General features: G+C 42.1%; 1 protein-coding gene across 3 annotated transcripts in view; it reads left to right on the forward strand.

Annotated features, from left to right (window-relative positions):
- Positions 1-20,497, forward strand: part of FRY (FRY microtubule binding protein) — a 320,853-nt gene that overhangs the window by 109,109 nt on the left and 191,247 nt on the right. For all 3 annotated transcript variants that reach the window (XM_084635515.1, XM_084635516.1, XM_084635517.1), the window contains exon 3: positions 12,115-12,168. In XM_084635515.1, the coding sequence (XP_084491641.1) occupies positions 12,115-12,168 (54 nt within the window). The remainder of the gene's footprint in view (positions 1-12,114; positions 12,169-20,497) is intronic.

Consider the following 20,497-nt stretch of genomic DNA (forward strand, 5'->3'; position numbering starts at 1 on the left):
TGCAGGATGCTCCCCTGGTAAAGATGAACTCCCAGAAGAGAGGCTGTGGGGGTTCCTGATGGAAAGACTGGGGTTACACTCCAGTAGGAAGGGCTGGGGTGACTGTCCTGGTACCAGGACAGGGGAGGATTGCCAGAGACTCTGGGTGTGGTTGAAGGTGCCAGTGTATGATACGTGGGGCATCATGGCATGAGGCGTTGGGTGATCTTAATGGCTGTTTGCACTGGGGTGAGAAATGAACTATATGAGTTTGGGACTTTATGTTTTGGACGATTTGCACAATGTCTTCTTGTGTCAAGAGAGCTTGCATGGAGTTACTAGGGACTCTGAAATAGGAAACTGAGGCAGGCATGCCTGTCATGCTGTAGCCTGCTGCAGGAGGGCACTCCGGGCAGGGTCTGCCCTAAGACATTTCACACAGCTGTTTAGCATGAGGACTCCTTGAGTTTACTCAGCAGTGTCTTCCTGACATAATTTCTTGTTATATTCTTCATATGACCACAGCGGAATGCATCCTTTTATATTTTTGAAGTATGCTATTGTCACAGGATGCTCCACTCACTGCTAGGCTGGTGCCTCTTCATGGTCGCTCTGTGGATTAGCTTATGAGGTTGACGCCTTTCTATGGTTTCATGCCATCACTCCCTCTCTCTCTGGTTTGCAGCCCCTCTCCCGCTCTATGGACCGCAGCGTCCTCTTTATGACTTGGCTCTCCAGCCAGGTCACTCAGCATTCCCCCCTTCCAGGATATAGTCCTTCACAGTCTCTGTCACTCCCACAGTGACCCCAACAGTTTTCCAGTTCACTGCTCCACTGGTGCCACTTCCCCAGTGGCAGATAGGGGAACCTGAGCCAGCTCTCTACTCTGGGTTCCAGCCCAGGGACTCTACCACATGCAGCTATGTCCTGTTCAGTCCCCAACCTTGCTTCTTACTCCCTGGTCTGCTTCTCACTCCTGCATTCTCCCCTCTCTGGGGTTTGCTGGCCTCTCTACTCCCTACAACCGTGGGGTACTTGTCTCTCTAGTCCCCCGTCACACTTCCCTTCTGCCCAGGGAGTGACTGCAGAGTGTCTCCCTGCAGCCCCTTTCTGCTATCAGCTCCCTGGCTTTATAGAAGCCCAGCCTGTTCCCACACAGATGAGCTTCCCCTAATTATGGCTTTCCTCTCAGCCTTCAGCCTAACAGGTTAATTAGCTCATCTGGCCTCCATTAACCCCTTCAGGGTGAGTGTGGGGCGGATACCCCCTCACAGCTATTCTATAGAATTGATATAAAACACTGCATTCTACATTAGTGTTACTGCAGTGAGGATGTTAGGCCTTGTCTACACTACTGGGGTAAGTCAACCTAAGTTACGTTACTCCAGCTACCTGAGTAACATAGCTGGAGTCGATGTAGCTTAGGTCAACTTACTGTGGTGTGTATACTGTGTTGCATCAATGGGAGATGCTCTCCCATTGACACACCTTACTCTTTTCATTCCGGTGGAGTTGACTAGAGCGCGCTCTGCGGTCGGCGACCAGACAGCGCTCTGCGGTGTAATACCCTCTAAGTGTAAACATGGCCTTCACGTGGAATGATACAGTATTATTTCCAAAGGGGTGGCTGAAGCTTTATTGCAGCTTGGAGCCACAAACACAGAACTTGCAAGACCTGAATTATAATTTGTTTCTCCAAACATTGTGCTGCTGCCTCAGATTCTTTATATTCAGTACACACTGTTTACTTAATTATATTTTCTTTAATTTTTTGTACAATTAAGTCTGAGATTTACAATACGTCTTAAAATATTTATGCTATGTCCTTTTCTGATGTTAAAGGGTTATTATTTGCTTCAGAGACACATTAAGTAAGCAAACATCAGTGGTTCAAACTTTTATTAGAATATTTTTGCATACAGTTCTGAGACAATGGATCTTTCCTCCTCTAGTTTTTGGTCAGAAAGCACACAAATTCTGGTAGTGTTTACATTTTTATTTTTTGAAAAGCATAGGTTTTGTAATAATCATTTTTTGACAGCTGTAGAGGCAAGAGCTAGTGTACAGGTATAACAAATACATACCGTTGCATTGAAGTAAGGTTAACTCGGTCAAAAAGCAATTTATTGTCAGCTGCAAAACAAGGATTTGTTCTCGTGCTGTGGTGTAAGCAAGCCAGTCAGTGACATAGATGACTTAAAAGCAGTTTGATGATTGGGAGCATTTTAACTAAGACAAATTGCTAAGTGCTTTAGGCTACTAATATTGTCCAAGATGTCATAGAATGTCAGGGTTGGAAGGGACCTCAGGAGGTCATCTAGTCCAACCCCCTACTCAAAGCAGGACCAATCCCCAACTAAATCATCCCAGCCAGGGCTTTGTCAAGCCTGACCTTAAAAACTTCAAAGGAAGGAGATGTCAAGCTGTTGAACTGTTAAGTTTGGTTCATCTTATAGTGGGTTATTAGATTCTTCAATAAAAAAAATTACTTCTGCTTTTTGGAATTCATTACTGTTAAGTATTCTGTCTGAAGGAAATTACCACCAAAAGTGAAATTCAACACATGACCTCTTGGTTTAAATAGGTTTTCCAAATACAGGATCAGAGGTTCCCTCAAAACCCTAAAGGGTATTGTCCTCAGCTTTCTTTCATTTTGGCTCTCACACACTCCCAATTTTGAAAGCCTCTAATATAAGAGCATAAGAATGGCCATACTGGGTCAGACCAAAGGTCCATCTAGCCCAGTATCCTCTCTTCCAACAGTGGCCAATTGCCAGGTTCTCCAGAGGGAATGAACAGAACAGGTAATCATCAAGTGATGAATTCCCGGTCGCTCATTCCCAGCTCTATCGTTTAATCCAACTATTATTGTGCTGGTTAGTATCTATTCATATAAAAACAGTGCTAAAACACCACAACTAAGATTAGGGACCCATTGTTCTAGGCACTCTACATATATGTAGTGTGACAAAGCTCTGTCCTTGTCTCCGTGGGTCCCACGTTTCCTGGAGGATTTCGCTAGCCTCAGAGGCTCACTGTGACCCTCCCCGTAACCCTTCTCTCTCTAGAGACAAGGGTCACAGTCTACTGAGCCATTTTCATCATAAGCCAGAGGGAGGTGAAGAGAAGCTATCCTCCCTTGCACATTCTCTGTTGTCTCCCAGTCTTAGTGATTAATCAGGGGGTACGGGGGAGATGGGGGGAGCCCAGGCCCCCCCTCTATTCCAGGGTCCAGCCCAGGGACCCTAATAGTATCCGCTATGGTAGCTGACCTTTTAGAAACATGACACGTACAATTCCCTGGGCTACTTCCCCCACAGCAGCCCCCACTTCCTCAGGCTCCACTTCACCCTTACCTCAGGGCCTCCTTCCTTGTGCCTGATATGGTGTGTACTGCTCAGTCTCTCCAACAGTGCAACTTCCTCCCAGAGTTCCTGACATTTACCCCCACCTGACTGGGAGGCTTTTAACTAGTTTCAGCCAGCCCCTGATTGGCTTCAGGTGTCCCAATCAACCTAGCGTTCTCCCTGCCTTCTGGAAAGTTCTTAATTGGCCCCAGGTGTCTTAATTGACCTGGAGCAGCTGCCATTTAACTTATCCTGGTACCAGGGATTTGTTTAGCCTGGAGCTAATATATCTATCTCCCACTACTTTTCTATAGCCATCTGGCCTTGCCCTGTCACAGTAGTTATAAACAGTCTCTGGTCCTAAGAATTTAGGCCAAGATTTTTAAAGGTATTTCAGCCCTCACAGTCTAAGTAGTTAAGAGATACAATTGATGGGAGAAATGGATTTTCATTAGTATTATCATTACTATTAATTATGCCCACATTATAGACGAGGAAATGAGGCACAGAGTGACTAAGGGACTTGCTCACGGTCACCCTGAGGTCTGTGGCAAAGCTGGGAACTGAATATCAAAATTCTATACATTTTTTTAATTTCTAAATTTCCCCAACATATTAAGATCATTTGTTGGTTTGTTGCTGACCCTTCGCTAAAATCTTGAGGAACCCCTTTATATTTTGAAAAAAAAAATTAAATACTTGCTTTGGAATGTCTGCTATCTCCCTTTTCAGTGTGCATCAACTGACAATACACATATTACCCAAACATGAGATGCAGCTGAGTGGGGAAAGGCTGAGCCCTTGTACAAATGAATGGGGTTAGTACTATGATATTTGGCACCCTTTTTTCCCAGTTACTGTGTGTATATCACTAAGAGGCATAATGAACATATATGGTACAAATGCCAATAAGCTGCCACAAAACTCTCAATAAAGGCTATTATGCCACCAATATACTTGGAAAGGTCACTTTATAGACTGAAGTAGCCACTGCCTAACAAGGGGAAATATTGTGCATTGTACTGGGCAAAGCAGTGACTAAACACTCAATAGAAACAACCTGTTCATTTCTCTCCTTGCTAGGCAGTCAGGGGATACTTTGTTGACTCTTCAGAAAGCCTCGTTTCCAGGTAGCGTTAAGACCATATCCGCATAATTAATTATCAAATCAGTTAACAAACTATACAAAATAATATTCTCCCCAAAATAGCATTCATAAATGAAAATCCTTTGTACTTGAATAACTCCTTCCATCCTAGCATCTCAAAGTGTTTTAGAAACATTAATGAATTAAGTCTTACACGCATTATGTCTATTTTATTAACAAACCAAGACACAGACAGGTTAAGCAGCTTGCACAAAGTTGTACAGAAATTCTTTTCTGAAGGGTGTGGTAATACCTAGATCTTCTGATCATGGAAAAGAGGGACATACTTGGTTTTGGGAGAGCGGGAGAAAAAGGCTGCTGATAAATGATTCATACATAGAGACATGGACTGTTCACCAGGAGAACTTAAAATTCAATGCACAGTTGCAGGGATCACATATTTTTCAGCCTGTCCTGTAGTTTTTCACAGACTTAGGTGGGAGAATCCTATACTACAATACAGAAGCATCTGCCTCCATGCCTTGTGGGATCTTTTATCTCCACTTCTGTTCAGCACATTCACATTTTATACAGTGCTGGTTATGTTCAGGCTGCTGCATAAGTGACAGTAGTAATAGATGTTTGCAGTGCTGTTGTAGCCACATTGGTCTCAGGATGTGAGAGAGACAAGGTGGGTGAGGTACTGTTTTTATTGGACCAACTGCTGTTGGTGGAAGGTATAAGCGTTTAAGTTACACAGAGCTCTTCCTCAGGTCTGGGGAAGGAAACAGAAGTTCTGAACTAAATACAAGTTGGGACAGATAGTTAAGCAGAAGGGGTAATACATGTTGGAGGCAGACACTTAAAATGAAGTAGGCAATTGGGGGTTAGATTATTATGCATAAAGGATTTGAAGTAATACATTTTATATATTCCATAAGGAAACAGAAGTTAGACCTGTACTTAAATCATTTGAAATTTTACATGATTATTTATTGTTGTGGTTTTTTCTAAGTTCAGCCTAGATTCTCACTGCTGTACTTGACATTTTTCTGCTGTAATTTATTACTGGATTCAAAGTTCTCTAGGCAATTATCTTTGACCACATTAATTAAAAGAAAAGAAAAGAAAAAGGTTTTACACATAACACTCAATCTGTCTGGAGAAATACAATATAAAATATAGTAATCAAATGTAAAAAAATTTTTTTTAAAAATTCACCAAAACACTCTATTCTCATAAGCAAAAAAGTGAGTCCATTTATTAACTAATGTGGCGGGCAATTTCATTCAGAATAACTCCACTAAATAAATCTAAAATATTTTTCTGATTCCCACTTTTTTCCCATAGACTTAATCTTCAAATAGCCTATCTGTTGTGTCTCTTTGTCTGTCTGGGTGTGCTCTCTGGGATAGTATCTGAGTGCCCCACAAACTTAAATGCATTGTCTCTGAGACAATCCTATGAGGCAGGGAAAACAGAATCATCTCTGATTTACAGATGTGGAACTGAAGCACAGATATATGAAGTGCTTTACCTAAGGTCACACAGGAAGTCTGTAAAACAGCCCGGAATTTAACCCAGGTCTGTTGGGTCCCAACTCCAATGCATTAACCACAAACCATTTTACCTCTCTGATAAGATTACACATTTGTAATCAGAAAAGGAGTACTTGTGGCACCTTAGAGACTAACAAATTTATTTGAGCATAAGCTTTTGTGAGCTACAGCTCACTTCATCGGATGCATTCAGTGGAAAATACAGTGAGGAGATTTTATATACACAGAGAACATGAAACAATGGGTGTAACCATAAACACTGTAATGAGAGTGATCAGGTAAGGTGAGCTATTACCAGCAGGAGAGAAAAAAAAGCTTTTGTAGTGATAATCAAGGTGGGCCATTTCCAGCAGTTGACAAGAACATGTGAGGAACGGTTTGCGGGGAGGGGGGGGAAGATAAACATGGGGAAATAGTTTTACTTTGTGTAATGACACATCTACTCCCACTCTTTATTCAAGCCTAATGTAATGGTGTCCCGTTTGTAAATTAATTCCAATTCATCAGTCTCTCGTTGGAGTCTGTTTTTGAAATTTTTTTGTTGAAGAATTGCAACTTTTAGGTCTGTAATCGAGTGACCAGAGAGATTGACGTGTTCTCCGACTGGTTTTTGAATGTTGTAATTCTTGACATCTGAGTTGTGTCCATTTATTCTTTTACATAGAGACTGACCAGTTTGACCAATGTACATGGCAGAGGCGCATTGCTGGCACTTGATGGCATATATCACATTGGTAGATGTGCAGGTGAACGAGCCTCTGATAGTGTGGCTGATGTGATTAGGCCCTATGATGGTGTCCCCTGAATAGATAGGTGGACACAGTTGGCAACGGGCTTTGTTGTAAGGATAGGTTCCTGGGTTAGTGTTTTTGTTGTGTAGTGTGTGGTTGCTGGTGAGTATTTGCTTTAGGTTGGGGGGCTGTGTATTAGCAAGGACTGGCCTGTCTTCCCAGATCTGTGAGAGTGATGGGTCATCCTTCAGGGTAGGTTGTAGATCCTTGATGATGCGCTGGAGAGGTTTTAGTTGGGGGCTGAAGGTGATGGCTAGTGGCATTCTGTTATTTTCTTTGTTGGGCCTGTCCTATAGTAGGTAACTTCTGGGTACTCTTCTGACTCTGTCAATCTGTTTCTTCACTTCAGCAGGTGGGTATTGTAGTTGTAAGACTGCTTGATAGAGATCTTGTAGGTGCTTGTCTCTGTCTGAGGGGTTGGAGCAAATGCAGTTGTATCGTAGAGCTTGGCTGTAGACAATGAGGACTTCCACCATGATTTCAACAATTTCCATCCCACCATCAACCTCAGCCTGAACCAGTCCACACAAGAGATCCACTTCCTGGACACTACAGTGCTAATAAGCCATGGTCACATAAACACTAACCTCTACCAGAAACCTACTGACCGCTGTACTTACCTACATGCCTCCAGCTTCCATCCAGACCACACCACACGATCCATTTTTTTTCTCCCCTGCTGGTAATAGCTCACCTTACCTGATCACTCTCGTTACAGTGTGTATGGTAACACCCATTGTTTCATGTTCTCTGTGTATATAAAATCCCCCCATTCCATTTTCCACTGCATGCATCCGACAAAGTGAGCTGTAGCTCACGAAAGCTTATGGTCAAATAAATTTGTTAGTCTCTAAGGTGCCCCAAGTACTCCTTTTCTTTTTGCGGATACAGACTAACAAGGCTGCTCCTCTGAAACCTGACATTTGTAATAGAGGCCTGTAGAATTTGCAAAGCCCACAAGAAAAATTCAGAACTTTCAGTTACCCAGAAGGATTCCAGTATAACTTTATAAGCTGGTCCAGTGAAAATTTTTCTTATCCATTCAAATTAATAGTGCTGTCACTTCACTTTATTCGCTTTTGCTCAGAATCATAGAATCATAGACTTTAAGGTGAGAAGGGACCATTATGATTGTCTAGTCTGACCTCGTGCACAACGCAGGCCACGGAATCTTACCCACCAAATCCTGTAACAACCCCCTAACTTATGTCTGAGCTATTGAAGTCCTCAAATCGTGGTTTAAAGACTTCAAGGAACTGAGAATCCTCCAGCAAGTGACCTGTGCCCCACGCTGCAGAGGAAGGCGAAAACCCCCCAGGGCCTCTGCCAATCTGTCCTGGGGGAAAATTCCTTCCTGTCTCCAAATATAGCGATCAGCTAAACCCCAAGCATGTGGGCAAGACTCACCAGCCAGACACCCAGGAAAGAATTCTCTGTAGTAACTCAGATCTCACCCCATCTAATATCCCATCACAGGCCATTGGGCATAACTACCGCTAGTAGTCAATGATCAGTTAATTGCCAAAATTAGGCTATCCCATCATATCATCTCCTCCATAAACGTATCAAGCTTTGTCTTGAAGCCAGATAGGTCTTTTGCGCCCACTGCTTTCCTTGGAAGGCTGTTCCAGAACTTCACTCCTCTGATGGTTAGAAACCTTCATCTAATTTCAAGTCTAAACTTCCTGATGGCCAGTTTATATCCATTTGTTCTTGTGTCCACATTGGTACTGAGTTTAAATAATTCTTCTCCCTCCATGGTATTTATCCCTCTGATATATTTATAGATACCAATCATATCTCCTCTCAGCCTTCTTTTAGTTAGGCTAAACAAGCCAAGCTCATGGAGTCTCCTTTCATAAGACCAGTTTTCCATTCCTCGGATCATCCTAGTAGCCCTTCTCTGTATCTGTTCCAGTTTGAATTCATCCTCCTTAAACATGGGAGACCAGAACTGCACACAATATTCCAGATGAGGTCTCACCAGTGCCTTGTATAACGGTACTACCATCTCCTTATCTCTACTGGAAATATCTCGCCTGATGCATCCCAAGACCGCATTAGCTTTTTTCACGGCCATATCACATTCATAGAATCATAGAATATCAGAGTTGGAAGGGACCTCTGGAGGTCATCTAGTCCAACCCCCTGCCCAAAGCAGGACCAATCCCCAATTAAATCATCCCAGCCAGGGCTTTGTCAAGCCTGACCTTAAAAACTTCTAAGGAAGGGGATTCCACCACCTCCCTAGGTAACGCATTCCAGTGTTTCACCACCCTCCTAGTGAAAAAGTTTTTCCTAATATCCAACCTAAATCTCCCCCACTGCAACTCGAGACCATTACTCCTTGTCCTGTCATCTGCTATCACTGAGAATAGTCTAGATCCATCCTCTTTGGATCCACCTTTCAGGTAGTTAAAAGCAGCTATCAAATCCCCCCTCATTCTTCTCTTCCGTAGACTAAACAATCCCAGTTCCCTCAGCCTCTCCTCATAAGTCATGTGTTCCAGCCCCCTAATCATTTTTGTTGCCCTTCGCTGGACTCTCTCCAATTTTTCCATATCCTTCTTGTAGTGTGGGGCGCAAAACTGGACACAGTACTCCAGATGAGGCCTCACCAATGTCAAATAGAGGGGAACCATCACAATGGCAATGCCCCTACTTATACATCCCAAAATGCCATTGGCCTTCTTGGCAACAAGGGCACACTGTTGAATCATTGGCGGCTCATAGTCATCCTGTGATCAACCAATACTCCGAGGTCCATCTCCTCCTCTGTTACTTCCAAGTAATGCGTCCCTATTTATAACAGAAATTCTTGTTATTAATCTCTAAATGCATGACCTTGCACTTTTCACTATTAAATTTCATCCTATTACTATTACTCCAGTTTACAAGGTCATCCAGATCTTCCTGTATGATATCCCGGTCCTTCCCTGTATTGGCAATACCTCCCAGCTTTGTGTTATCCGCAAACTTTATTAGCACATTCCTGCTTTTTGTGCCAAGGTCAGTAATAAAAAGATTAAATAAGATTGGCCCCAAAAACCGATCCCTGAGGAACTCCACTAGTAACTTCCTTTCAGCCTGACAGTTCACCTTTCAGTATGACCCATTGTAGTTTCCCCTTTAACCAGTTCCTTATCCACCTTTAAATTTTCATATTGATCCCCATCTTTTCCAATTTAGCTAATAATTCCCCATGTGGAACCGTATCAAATGCCTTACTGAAATCAAGGTAAATTAGATCCACTGTGTTCCCTTTCTCTAAAAAATCTGTTACCTTCTCAAAGAAGGAGATCCGTTTGGTTTGACATGATCTACATTTTGTAAAGCCATGTTGTATTTTGTCCCAATTACCATTGACCTCAATGTCCTTAACTACTTCCTCCTTCAAAATTTTTTCCAAGACCTTGCATACTACAGATGTCAAACTAACAGGCCTGTAGTTATCCGAATCGCTTTTTTTACCTTTCTTAAAAATAGGAACTATGTTAGCAATTCACCAGTCGTACGGTACAACCCCTGAGTTTACAGATTGATTAAAAATTCTTGCTAATGGGCTTGCAATTTCATGTGCCAGTTCCTTTAATATTCTTGGATGAAGATTATCCGGGCCCCCTGATTTAATCCCGTTAGCTGTTCGAGTTTGGCTTCTACCTTGGATGTGGTAATATCTACCTCCATATCCTCATTCCCATGTGTCATCCCACCATTATCCCTAAGCTCCTCATTTGCCTCATGAGGCAAGACTGAGGCAAAGTATTGGTTTAGATATTGGGCCATGCCTAGGTTATCCTTAACCTCCACTCCATCCTCAGTGTTAAGAGGTCTCACTTCTTCTTTGTTTGTTTTCTTGCTTGTTTTTTCCTCTCCGGTAAACCTCATACCTGCCTTATTGGTCAGTAAATGGCCATTGAGTGCTGGGTCAAGTAATAGGAGAAAAAGTTCACTGTTCTTAAAAAGAAAAATGTATTTTTTTTCTGGACAAATACCACATTTTAGAATCTGTTGTAAATTATGTAGTATAGCTTTCCAGTCCATTGATTAGTTCAGACTTGCATGATCCTTGGGTTGTGGACCAGGCTGACGTCATGTACAGAGTCACCAAGCCATTGGGGAATGGGGGGGGGGCGTTATTTCACCTTCCCCACAGCAGATTCATGGGGGGTAAAGGCTTAGTGGGGGTGAGCATGGAATGAGGGTTAGGCTATGGTGTTGCAACTCATTAAGTAAGCATGGGGAGGATGTCCAGTGCAGGTATTCCATAGGGAAGCGATACAGTGATCAGATAAATGGCTTTGAAAAGAATTTAAAGAAGGTATCTGTTAACGGAGCAGAAATGTGGGGGGGGCTCCTATGACTGGCATGGCAGGGAGCCAATCCTCCCCCTTTTAGCCCACCTTAACCCTCATTTGTGGGTGGGGGATGGTAAGGTCCCAGCAGCAGGTTGGCTGGGGACCAGGATGATGGAAGCCCCCCAGGTAGATATTGAAATAGAGCTGCTTGCACTGTACATTTTTATCTACCAGGTACTCTCAGACAGTTAATAATAAAGTTGAGGTCTAAGTAAAACCACATCCAGTGTCTCCTGTCCTCCTTATGGGAGGGAAACAATCCTTCCCAGCCCCCCCTTTACCCCCCCCCCCCCAAGAAAACAGCTGCTAGCGCAGTGCCCACAGCAGAGCCTGAGCAAACCTGGTATTTCGCCACTTTCATGTGTGGGAGGGTGGGTGCTGCTCTGCTTGGTCTGAGTGAAATAGAGGCTCCTCTCACCTGGCTTGCATCTGTATTATTTCTGCTCTCTTCCGGTCACCTGGTGGACGAGTCAGTGTCCCCACACTGACCTGCTCTGCATCTGCAGCAGCATCCCTGCCTCTGCTCTTAAAGAGGTATATCCCTTCCCCCAGCAGGCTAGACAATAGCCCTCCACTTAAGGTCCAGTGCAGTCATTTTTGTATTGCAAACTACTTTCCCTGGCAAAAATGTATCCTGTAGTTAAAGACAGTACCTACAATATATATAGGTGGAAACACTTGACTCATTTCAGATCTCCTGTGTAGTTGACTGTTGAGTTATTGAAGAGCAATCTTATTCAATCATAATAAATTTTAGTAATTTTTTCTTTAAAAAAAAATACCGAAAGCAGCTATTCCAATGTCAATAAATGTGCATGGATATGTCGTCTTTTGTGTGTGTGTGTTTGAAGTAAACAGCTTTCCCTCACTACAGTAGGTGGGAAGGGAGAAACTATCGGGATAGAATGGTAAGAGAAATGTAATAGCAGTGTTGCTAAAACATCTCAAAAGGTGTCTCTTAAATAATATATATTTTTTAATATTTAATTTTAGGAAAAGCCACTGACCAAATCTCTGCAACGAGGAGAAGATCCCCAGTTTGATCAAGTAAGTGATATCTAACGCAAGGACACTTCTTTCTTGTTGCTTCTGTTTCTCAGGACAAAATCTAGGTATTTGTAGGCTAGCCTAGTGTCCTCATAACATTACAATGATTTGCCATGCAGGCAATCAAAGTCTCTCATTCTACTTGAGGCTGTAGAACTGAAAGTGCTCTGTCTAATCATCTGCCTTAGGAATTAGGAGTAATTTCCATTTCTTCTAAGCTTAATATTGTTTGTCGCTACAAGTTTTTAATTTTTTTTAGCACATTCAATATCTATGTATTATTTCCTGTGGATTTTTTCTGATGCGATTCGTGGGATGAACGTCATATCTTCGCGGAACATTCCAAACTGATGGACTTCTGGTTCAACGTTAGAAATAAGATGAAAAAGTTACATAAAGATGAAAGAGCTGTGCCCCAATTTCTATTTTATGCTGTTAGTAAATAAAAGCATTTCCTAAAATTAACCAAAGATTTTGGAATCCTTGTCACTGCAGACATTTTCTTCAGTTTTTTTTATCAGTAGGGCTGTGATCATGCATAATTTATGTACATGCTTAACTTCATGCAATGTGAGTGATCTCACAGACATTAAAGTCGGGCTCTACCTTACGAAGAGAGGGAAGAGCATCTTTGCGAACAGGCTGGCTAACCTAGTGAGGAGGGCTTTAAACTAGGTTCACCGGGGAAAGGAGACCAAAGCCCTGAGGTAAGTGGGAAAGCAGGATACTGGGAGGAAGCACAGGCAGGAACATCTGTGAGGGGAGGGCTCCTGCCTCATACTGAGAATGAGGGGCGATCAGCAGGTTATCTCAAGTGCTTATATACAAATGCACAAAGCCTTGGAAACAAGCAGGGAGAACTGGAGGTCCTGGTGATGTCAAGGAATTATGATGTGATTGGAATAACAGAGACTTGGTGGGATAACTCACATGACTGGAGTACTGTCATGGATGGTTATAAACTGTTCAGGAAGGACAGGCAGGGCAGAAAAGGTGGGGGAGTAGCACTGTATGTAAGGGAGCAGTTTGACTGCTCAGAGCTCTGGTACGAAACTGCAGAAAAACCTGAGTGTCTCTGGATTAAGTTTAGAAGTGTGAGCAACAAGAGTGATGTAGTGGTGGGAGTCTGCTATAGACCACCGGACTAGGGGGATGAGGTGGATGAGGCTTTCTTCCGGCAGCTCGCGGAAGCTACTAGATCGCACGCCCTGGTTCTCATGGGTGACTTTAATTTTCCTGATATCTGCTGGGAGAGCAATACAGTGGTGCATAGACAATCCAGGAAGTTTTTGGAAAGCATAGGGGACAATTTCCTGGTGCAAGTGCTAGAGGAGCCAACTGGGGGGGAGCTTTTCTTGACCTGCTGCTCACAAACCGGGAAGAATTAGTGGGGGAAGCAAAAGTGGATGGGAATCTGGGAGTCAGTGACCATGAGTTGGTTGAGTTCAGGATCCTGACACAGGGAAGAAAGGTAAGCAGCAGGATATGGACCTTGGACTTCAGGAAAGCAGACTTTGACTCCCTCAGGGAACGGATGGGTAGGATCCCCTGGGGGACTAACATGAAGGGGAAAGGAGTCCAGGAGAGCTGGCTGTATTTCAAGGAATCCCTGTTGAGGTTACAGGGACAAACCATCCCAATGTGTCGAAAGAATAGTAAATATGGCAGGTGACCAGCTTGGCTTAATGGTGAAATCCTAGCGGATCTTAAACATAAAAAAGAAGCTTACAAGAAGTAGAAGGTTGGACATATGACCAGGGAAGAGTATAAAAATATTGCTCGGGCATGTAGGAATGAAATCAGGAGAGCCAAATCGCACCTGGAGCTGTAGTTAGCGAGAGATGTTAAGAGTAACAAGAAGGGTTTCTTCAGGTATGTTGGCAACAAGAAGAAAGCCAAGGAAAGTGTGGGCCCCTTACTGAATGAGGGAGGCAACCTAGTGACAGAGGATGTGGAAAAAGCTAATGTACTCAATGCTTTTTTTGCCTCTGTCTTCACTACAAGGTCAGCTCCCAGACTGCTGCGCTGGGCATCACAACATGGGGAATAGATGGCCAGCCCACTGTGGAGAAAGAGGTGGTTAGGGACTATTTAGAAAAGCTGGACATGCACAAGTCCATGGGGCCGGATGAGTTGCATCCGAGAGTGCTAAAGGAACTGGCGGCTGTGGTTGCAGAGCCATTGGCCATTATCTTTGAAAACTCGTGGCGAACGGGGGAAGTCCCGGATGACTGGAAAAAGGCTAATGTAGTGCCAATCTTTAAAAAAGGGAAGAAGGAGGATCCTGGGAACTATAGGCCAGTCAGCCTCACTTCAGTCCCTGGAAAAATCATGGAGCAGGTCCTCAAAGAATCAATCCTGAAGCACTTAGAGGAGAGGAAAGTGATCAGGAACAGTCAGCATGGATTCACCAAGGGAAGGTCATGCCTGACTAATCTTATCGCCTTCTATGATGAGATTACTGGTTCTGTGGATGAAGGGAAAGCAGTGGATGTATTGTTTCTTGACTTTAGCAAAGCTTTTGACACAGTCTCCCACAGTATTCTTGTCAGCAAGTTAAAGAAGTACGGGCTGGATGAATGCACTATAAGGTGGGTAGAAAGTTGGCTAGATTGTCGGGCTCAATGGGTAGTGATCAATGGCTCCATGTCTAGTTGGCAGCCGGTGTCAAGTGGAGTGCCCCAGGGGTCGGTCCTGGGGCCGTTTTTGTTCAATATCTTCATAAATGATCTGGAGGATGGTGTGGATTGCACTCTCAGCAAATTTGCGGATGATACTAAACTGGAAGGAGTGGTAGATACGCTGGAGGGCAGGGATAGGATACAGAGGGACCTAGACAAATTGGAGGATTGGGCCAAAAGAAATCTGATGAGGTTCAATAAGGATACGTGCAGGGTCCTGCACTTAGGACTGAAGAACCCAATGCACAGCTACAGACTAGGGACCGAATGGCTAGGCAGCAGTTCTGCGGAAAAGGACCTAGGGGTGACAGTGGACGAGAAGCTGGATATGAGTCAGCAGTGTGCCCTTGTTGCCAAGAAGGCCAATGTCATTTTGGGATATATAAGTAAGGGCATAGCGAGCAGATCGAGGGACGTGATCGTCCCCCTCTATTCGACATTGGTGAGGCCTCATCTGGAGTACTGTGTCCAGTTTTGGGCCCCACACTACAAGAAGGATGTGGATAAATTGGAGAGAGTCCAGCAAAGGGCAACAAAAAATGATTAGGGGTCTGGAACACATGACTTATGAGGAGAGGCTGAGGGAACTGGGATTGTTTAGTCTGCAGAAGAGAAGAATGAGGGGGGATTTGATAGCTACTTTCAACTACCTGAGAGGTGGTTCCAGAGAGGATGGTTCTAGAGTATTCTCAGTGGTAGAAGAGGACAGGACAAAGAGTAATGGTCTCAAGTTGCAGTGGGGGAGGTTTAGGTTGGATATTAGGAAAAACTTTTTCACTAGGAGGGTGGTGAAACACTGGAATGCGTTGCCTAGGGAGGTGGTGGAATCTCCTTCCTTAGAAGTTTTTAAGGTCAGGCTTGACAAAGCCCTGGCTGGGATGATTTAATTGGGGATTGGTCCTGCTTTGAGCAGGGGGTTGGACTAGATGACCTCCTGAGGTCCCTTCCAACCCTGATATTCTATGATTCTATGATTCTAGGAAAGTCAAACATGTACGCGAGTCTTTTCAGGATTGGCCAGGGCCTATTGTTGCAAAAATAAGTACCCACTAAAGAAATGCGGTCGATAGGAAGGAAGATAATTAACAGAAATAAACTTATTTACTTGCTCTAATAGATTAACACATAAAATAGACCATTTGAGGAAAAACGGACCAAGTGGGATGAATTGGTTAAAAATAAATAATTTCATATATTAGATTTAGCTTTTTTCTTGTTTACTGCTTATATAAGAAAATAAATTCTACTGTCATCATTGCTGAGATAAAGATCAGAAAAAATATATAGTAATAAAAGATCTCAGGTTTATGTATATGCAGGATACCAGAACCCACAAAATCAATTCTTTAGGATACATTTAGTGAATCTCCTTTTAAACTGATATGGTTAACTTAAAAGTAATACTTATAAACAAACACATTTCTTTAATTATGTTACTGATTATACTTTAGATTACTCAAAATGAAAGAATTTTTAAAATGCAACTTGTTTGTGTCTATGCTCTATCTATTTTTATTATTTTTAATTTTTCTCAGTTTGCAAAATGAAAATCAGTTAATTCAGTTTCATTTTTGTTTATAATCAGTTTCTCTGTAATGACTTTGGTTGTAAACACTGCAGGGAAATATCTGTTTTTTAATGCAACTCTCTTGTGTTCATTGTGGAGACAATTCTGTAGGTCTTAAATGTTATTAAAACATAATTTACACAAAATTTTAATTATGGGCCTAATTTAAAAGGGAAAACTTGAAGATCTAGGCTCCAGCCTAAATCGCTTTCCTAACAAAATGAGGTAAAATTATTTAAAGGCCTGTAGGTGCTTTTGAATCCCAATGCCAATATTTTTAGTTCTGCAATCCCAACTTCCTATTTTTATGACTGTTTTCTTGTTCCCCTTGCTATGAGAGAAAAGACTCACACAGACAGAAGAAATTAAGTTATAAGAAATTACCTAATGAAGGCATCAATACATAAAATCCAGCAAAAATTTAAGCACATGCTTAACTTTATGCACTGTGACTACTCCTATTGACTTCATTCGGTAGTGTCATCAGCAGGTTTCTCATGTGCCTAAGTATTATCTGCAGGATCAGGACCTAAGGGTTAAGCAAATTGTGTTCCTTTATTAGGATAAATTAAAATTCTTAGGCATCTCCTAGCTGTTGCTACAGTGACAGTTTGAACAGCACCTGTTAAGTCAACGTTGATTAATGAGGACATACGGTGCTTACTAGAGTATTTCCAAGTTGTAACAGGTGTTGAATCTGAAACTGGTGGAGTGGGGGAGAAAGATAAAGACATAAACAAGCTTTGAAATACATAGCAGTTGTATACAATTCTAACTGCATATCTGTCCCTATATATATTATATACAGAGCTGGTAGCAAAGTCTGTAGTTAAGCATGCTTGACACTTCCTGTTACAAGACCCTGTTTTCAGTTGGTTATAACTTTGACAGCCTTTAAAACTGTCCAGGCTGAAATTTTCCAGGCCAGCTGTCTGCCTCAGGCAGTATTATCTGAGAAAGTTTCAGCCAAAATGGTATAGCCATTTCTAAGAATGAGATTAGGGAGAAACACATTGTTTTGTCCATGTTAAAACATTCTTAAAACTCTTTTGCATAGAAGTATTAGTGCCTCTGTGCTTTGGAGCAGGGACTTGAAGCTTGGAAGGGTAATTGGCTTAGTCTCAGGGATGTCTCTTACCATCCTCATGAAAATCTGCCCAAATTTGGCCAAATTATGTAAGTCTTTAAGTATGTCTACTTTAAGTATGTCAGAGGTGTGACTGCAGCATGATTAGACATACCCCAAGATGGCTTTTATCTAGCCAATTCAAATAAGAATAGCAGTGAAGCTACAGCAGCATGGGCTGCCACTTGAGTATGTACTTCTATGTCTACACCCCAATTAAGCAACCGCGGCTCGCCATGTCAGCTGCGTTGGGTTTGCAGGGCTCAGTCTGAGGGACTATAAAACTGCAGACTGTCCCTTCTGGCATCCACAGCTGATTGGTCCCTCCTTTGCAGCTGCTGGGTCCCACCCTCCCAGGTCCAGGCTCCCAGCCCTGGGGAGAGGGAGAGTCACGCAGGGAGGCGCTGTCAGATGGGCTGGCAATGCATCCTGGGACTGCACCTGCTGCCCTGCCACCATGACAGGGAGTGAGACTGCCCCCCACCTTGAGAATGAGGCTGCAGGTATCCCCTCCAGCACTCCCCAGGTAACCCTCCAAGTACACACACACACCCCTCCAGCACCCCCAACTATAGCCTCCCGGCTCCCCCATTCCCTCCCCCAGCAGTGTCCTCTTTTGGGGAACCCGAGATATGATAACCCTAATATGTCAGAGGGATCGCTGTGCAGATCTAAAAACAGAAGCCTATTTCTTTTATGTTTTAAATGTAATAAATGTAAGTCAAGGAAACCATCAAACTAGAAAATAGAAACTAAAATAAATAAGAGGCTAAACAATATGCTAATTAGGCTCAACAGCTGTCCATTGTTTATGACAACTTTGAGGTGGTGGATAATGTGGTGATAATCACCAGCAAAATCAGTATTCCCACTCCATAGTATGTCTGCAAGAGATGGTACATGAGTAATCACATCAGTATTATGATTGCATTCATCTTCCTGAACAGCTGCATTACTTTAGTTGACCCTCTTTGTTTTCATTTTTTCCCCTTTGCTTCTTCAGTCTCACACAGCAGCCCTGTTCACTAGCGGTAGGGTACACAACAGAGAAAGGATGAGGAGATTATGTTTACAGGAGGACCTTGGCAGCTGGTGTGGGCCCTTAATCACAGATTTGAGTATAAAACAATGTGGAAAGAACCACTTCAGGAGACAAATTCAAGGGTCATAGGTTCAAAAGTTAATTTACAGTACACTAAAAATAAATGTTATTTTGTTTAAAATTTATCTTGGTGCCAAAATAGCTATCAGCGCTCCAAAATCAAGGCAAAGTAGGTAAAAACACCCATCAATAAACTCACAATGCTGAGCTGGTTTTTGAACTGAGACCACAAACCATTACTAACAGGTCTAATTTTATCCTTACCAGCTTTAAGAATTTCCGTTTATCTACATATTTCCAGAGACTTTTAGGTGCACAATACTGCCATGAGAGAATACTGCTTAGAACTAAGATGCTACTAAAAGAAACCTACACTATCAGAAAGCCACTGTTTGCTCTTCATATTGAATCTCAGTCCTTTTCTCATGAGGGAACTAGTTTTTTTTGAAAGGGTGGCCTTTTCAGAAAGAAGGTGATTTATGTGTCTCAAAGGCACTTATAGGATGTAACTGCCTCGGATAAGAGCACAATACAACACATCATCTTCTACTACAGTCTATAGAATTTGAAGAAGAAATTTTTTTTAGTTTCTCTTCTCGTTTTTAAATATTAGGGGTGAAATCATGGTCCCACTGAAGTCAATGGGGGTTTTACCATTGACTCCAATGACCCAGGGTTTCATCCTAGGTCTTACTTTATTAAGGCCTGTTTTGCTTATGGATATAGATCTTTATTTTCTGCAAATTTGGCCTATTTTCCCTACTGTATAATGAGTGAAGTGCAAGAAACCTTTAACAAAGGAAAAGCATTCTTATATAACTATGAGTATCCTAAATATATCTAAGAAGATAACATGTGACTGAATTCTGCTCTCAGTCATACTGGTGTAAATGCAGAATAACTCCACTGACTTTTTGAGTTATTTTGCATTTATACCAGCATGATTGAGAGCAGAATTTGTCCTATAGTATGCAAGACAAAACAATCATTCTAAGTCTGTATTATTAAAATGACAGTAAAATTCATATGTCTGAAAACATGTTATAAGCAAAATGAAAAAAATATAAGCTAAGTTCCAAAATATTAATGATATAATTGGAAATTGAGCTAGTAGTGAATATAACTGCTGTTAAATTTATCACTTTTATAGTAAAATAACATTTGAAATATAAAAATGCAGATTAATTCAGTCATTAGTATACTATCAACACATTTTCTTTCGTTTTCAGTTGAGCAGTATAATAAGACTTTTATGAAAAACTGTAGAAGTTGTAGCAAACTATCTAAAGCAAAGTTTCATTAAATTTATTTTTTCAAATTATGCCAAAATAAATATTAAGGAAGCATTTACATAAAGAGCATTTAATGCTCTATGAACACAGGGTTTAAACAAATCTGTGCTTGTGTAGCCCCGATATCCTTAAGCTGTACAGTATGTCGTTCATTTATGATGGAATAACATGATCATGCAACAAGAACATATTTGTACATCTGTACACTCCCTTTCAGCAACAGCACAGACCTAGAATTCATCTCACCGCTGGATTTGCTTCCCATAAATTAAGGAGTTGAGTAAGCAACATTCTGGCTAGACTTTCCTCCCTTCCTGTTCTGTGAGAACCAGGTCTTTGCAAATTCCACCCTTCCTTCCTGCCTTAAAAGAGCAATGACAGAAAGATTAAAAAAGCTATATTGACCTTTTATCCATATTAAAGACACCTACTCTAAATTTGCCAGTGAAAGTATGTCATGTGGGTATTTACAATGAATTACTTTGACTTTTTATGGTGAGTGAAATCATTATAACTGAGATTTGAAGAACAGCACTGACGCACACTACGGGGAATGTGCAG

Source organism: Lepidochelys olivacea, assembly GCF_965140295.1.
Source record: "Lepidochelys olivacea isolate rLepOli2 genome assembly, chromosome: 1".
NCBI lineage: Eukaryota > Metazoa > Chordata > Testudines > Cheloniidae > Lepidochelys > Lepidochelys olivacea.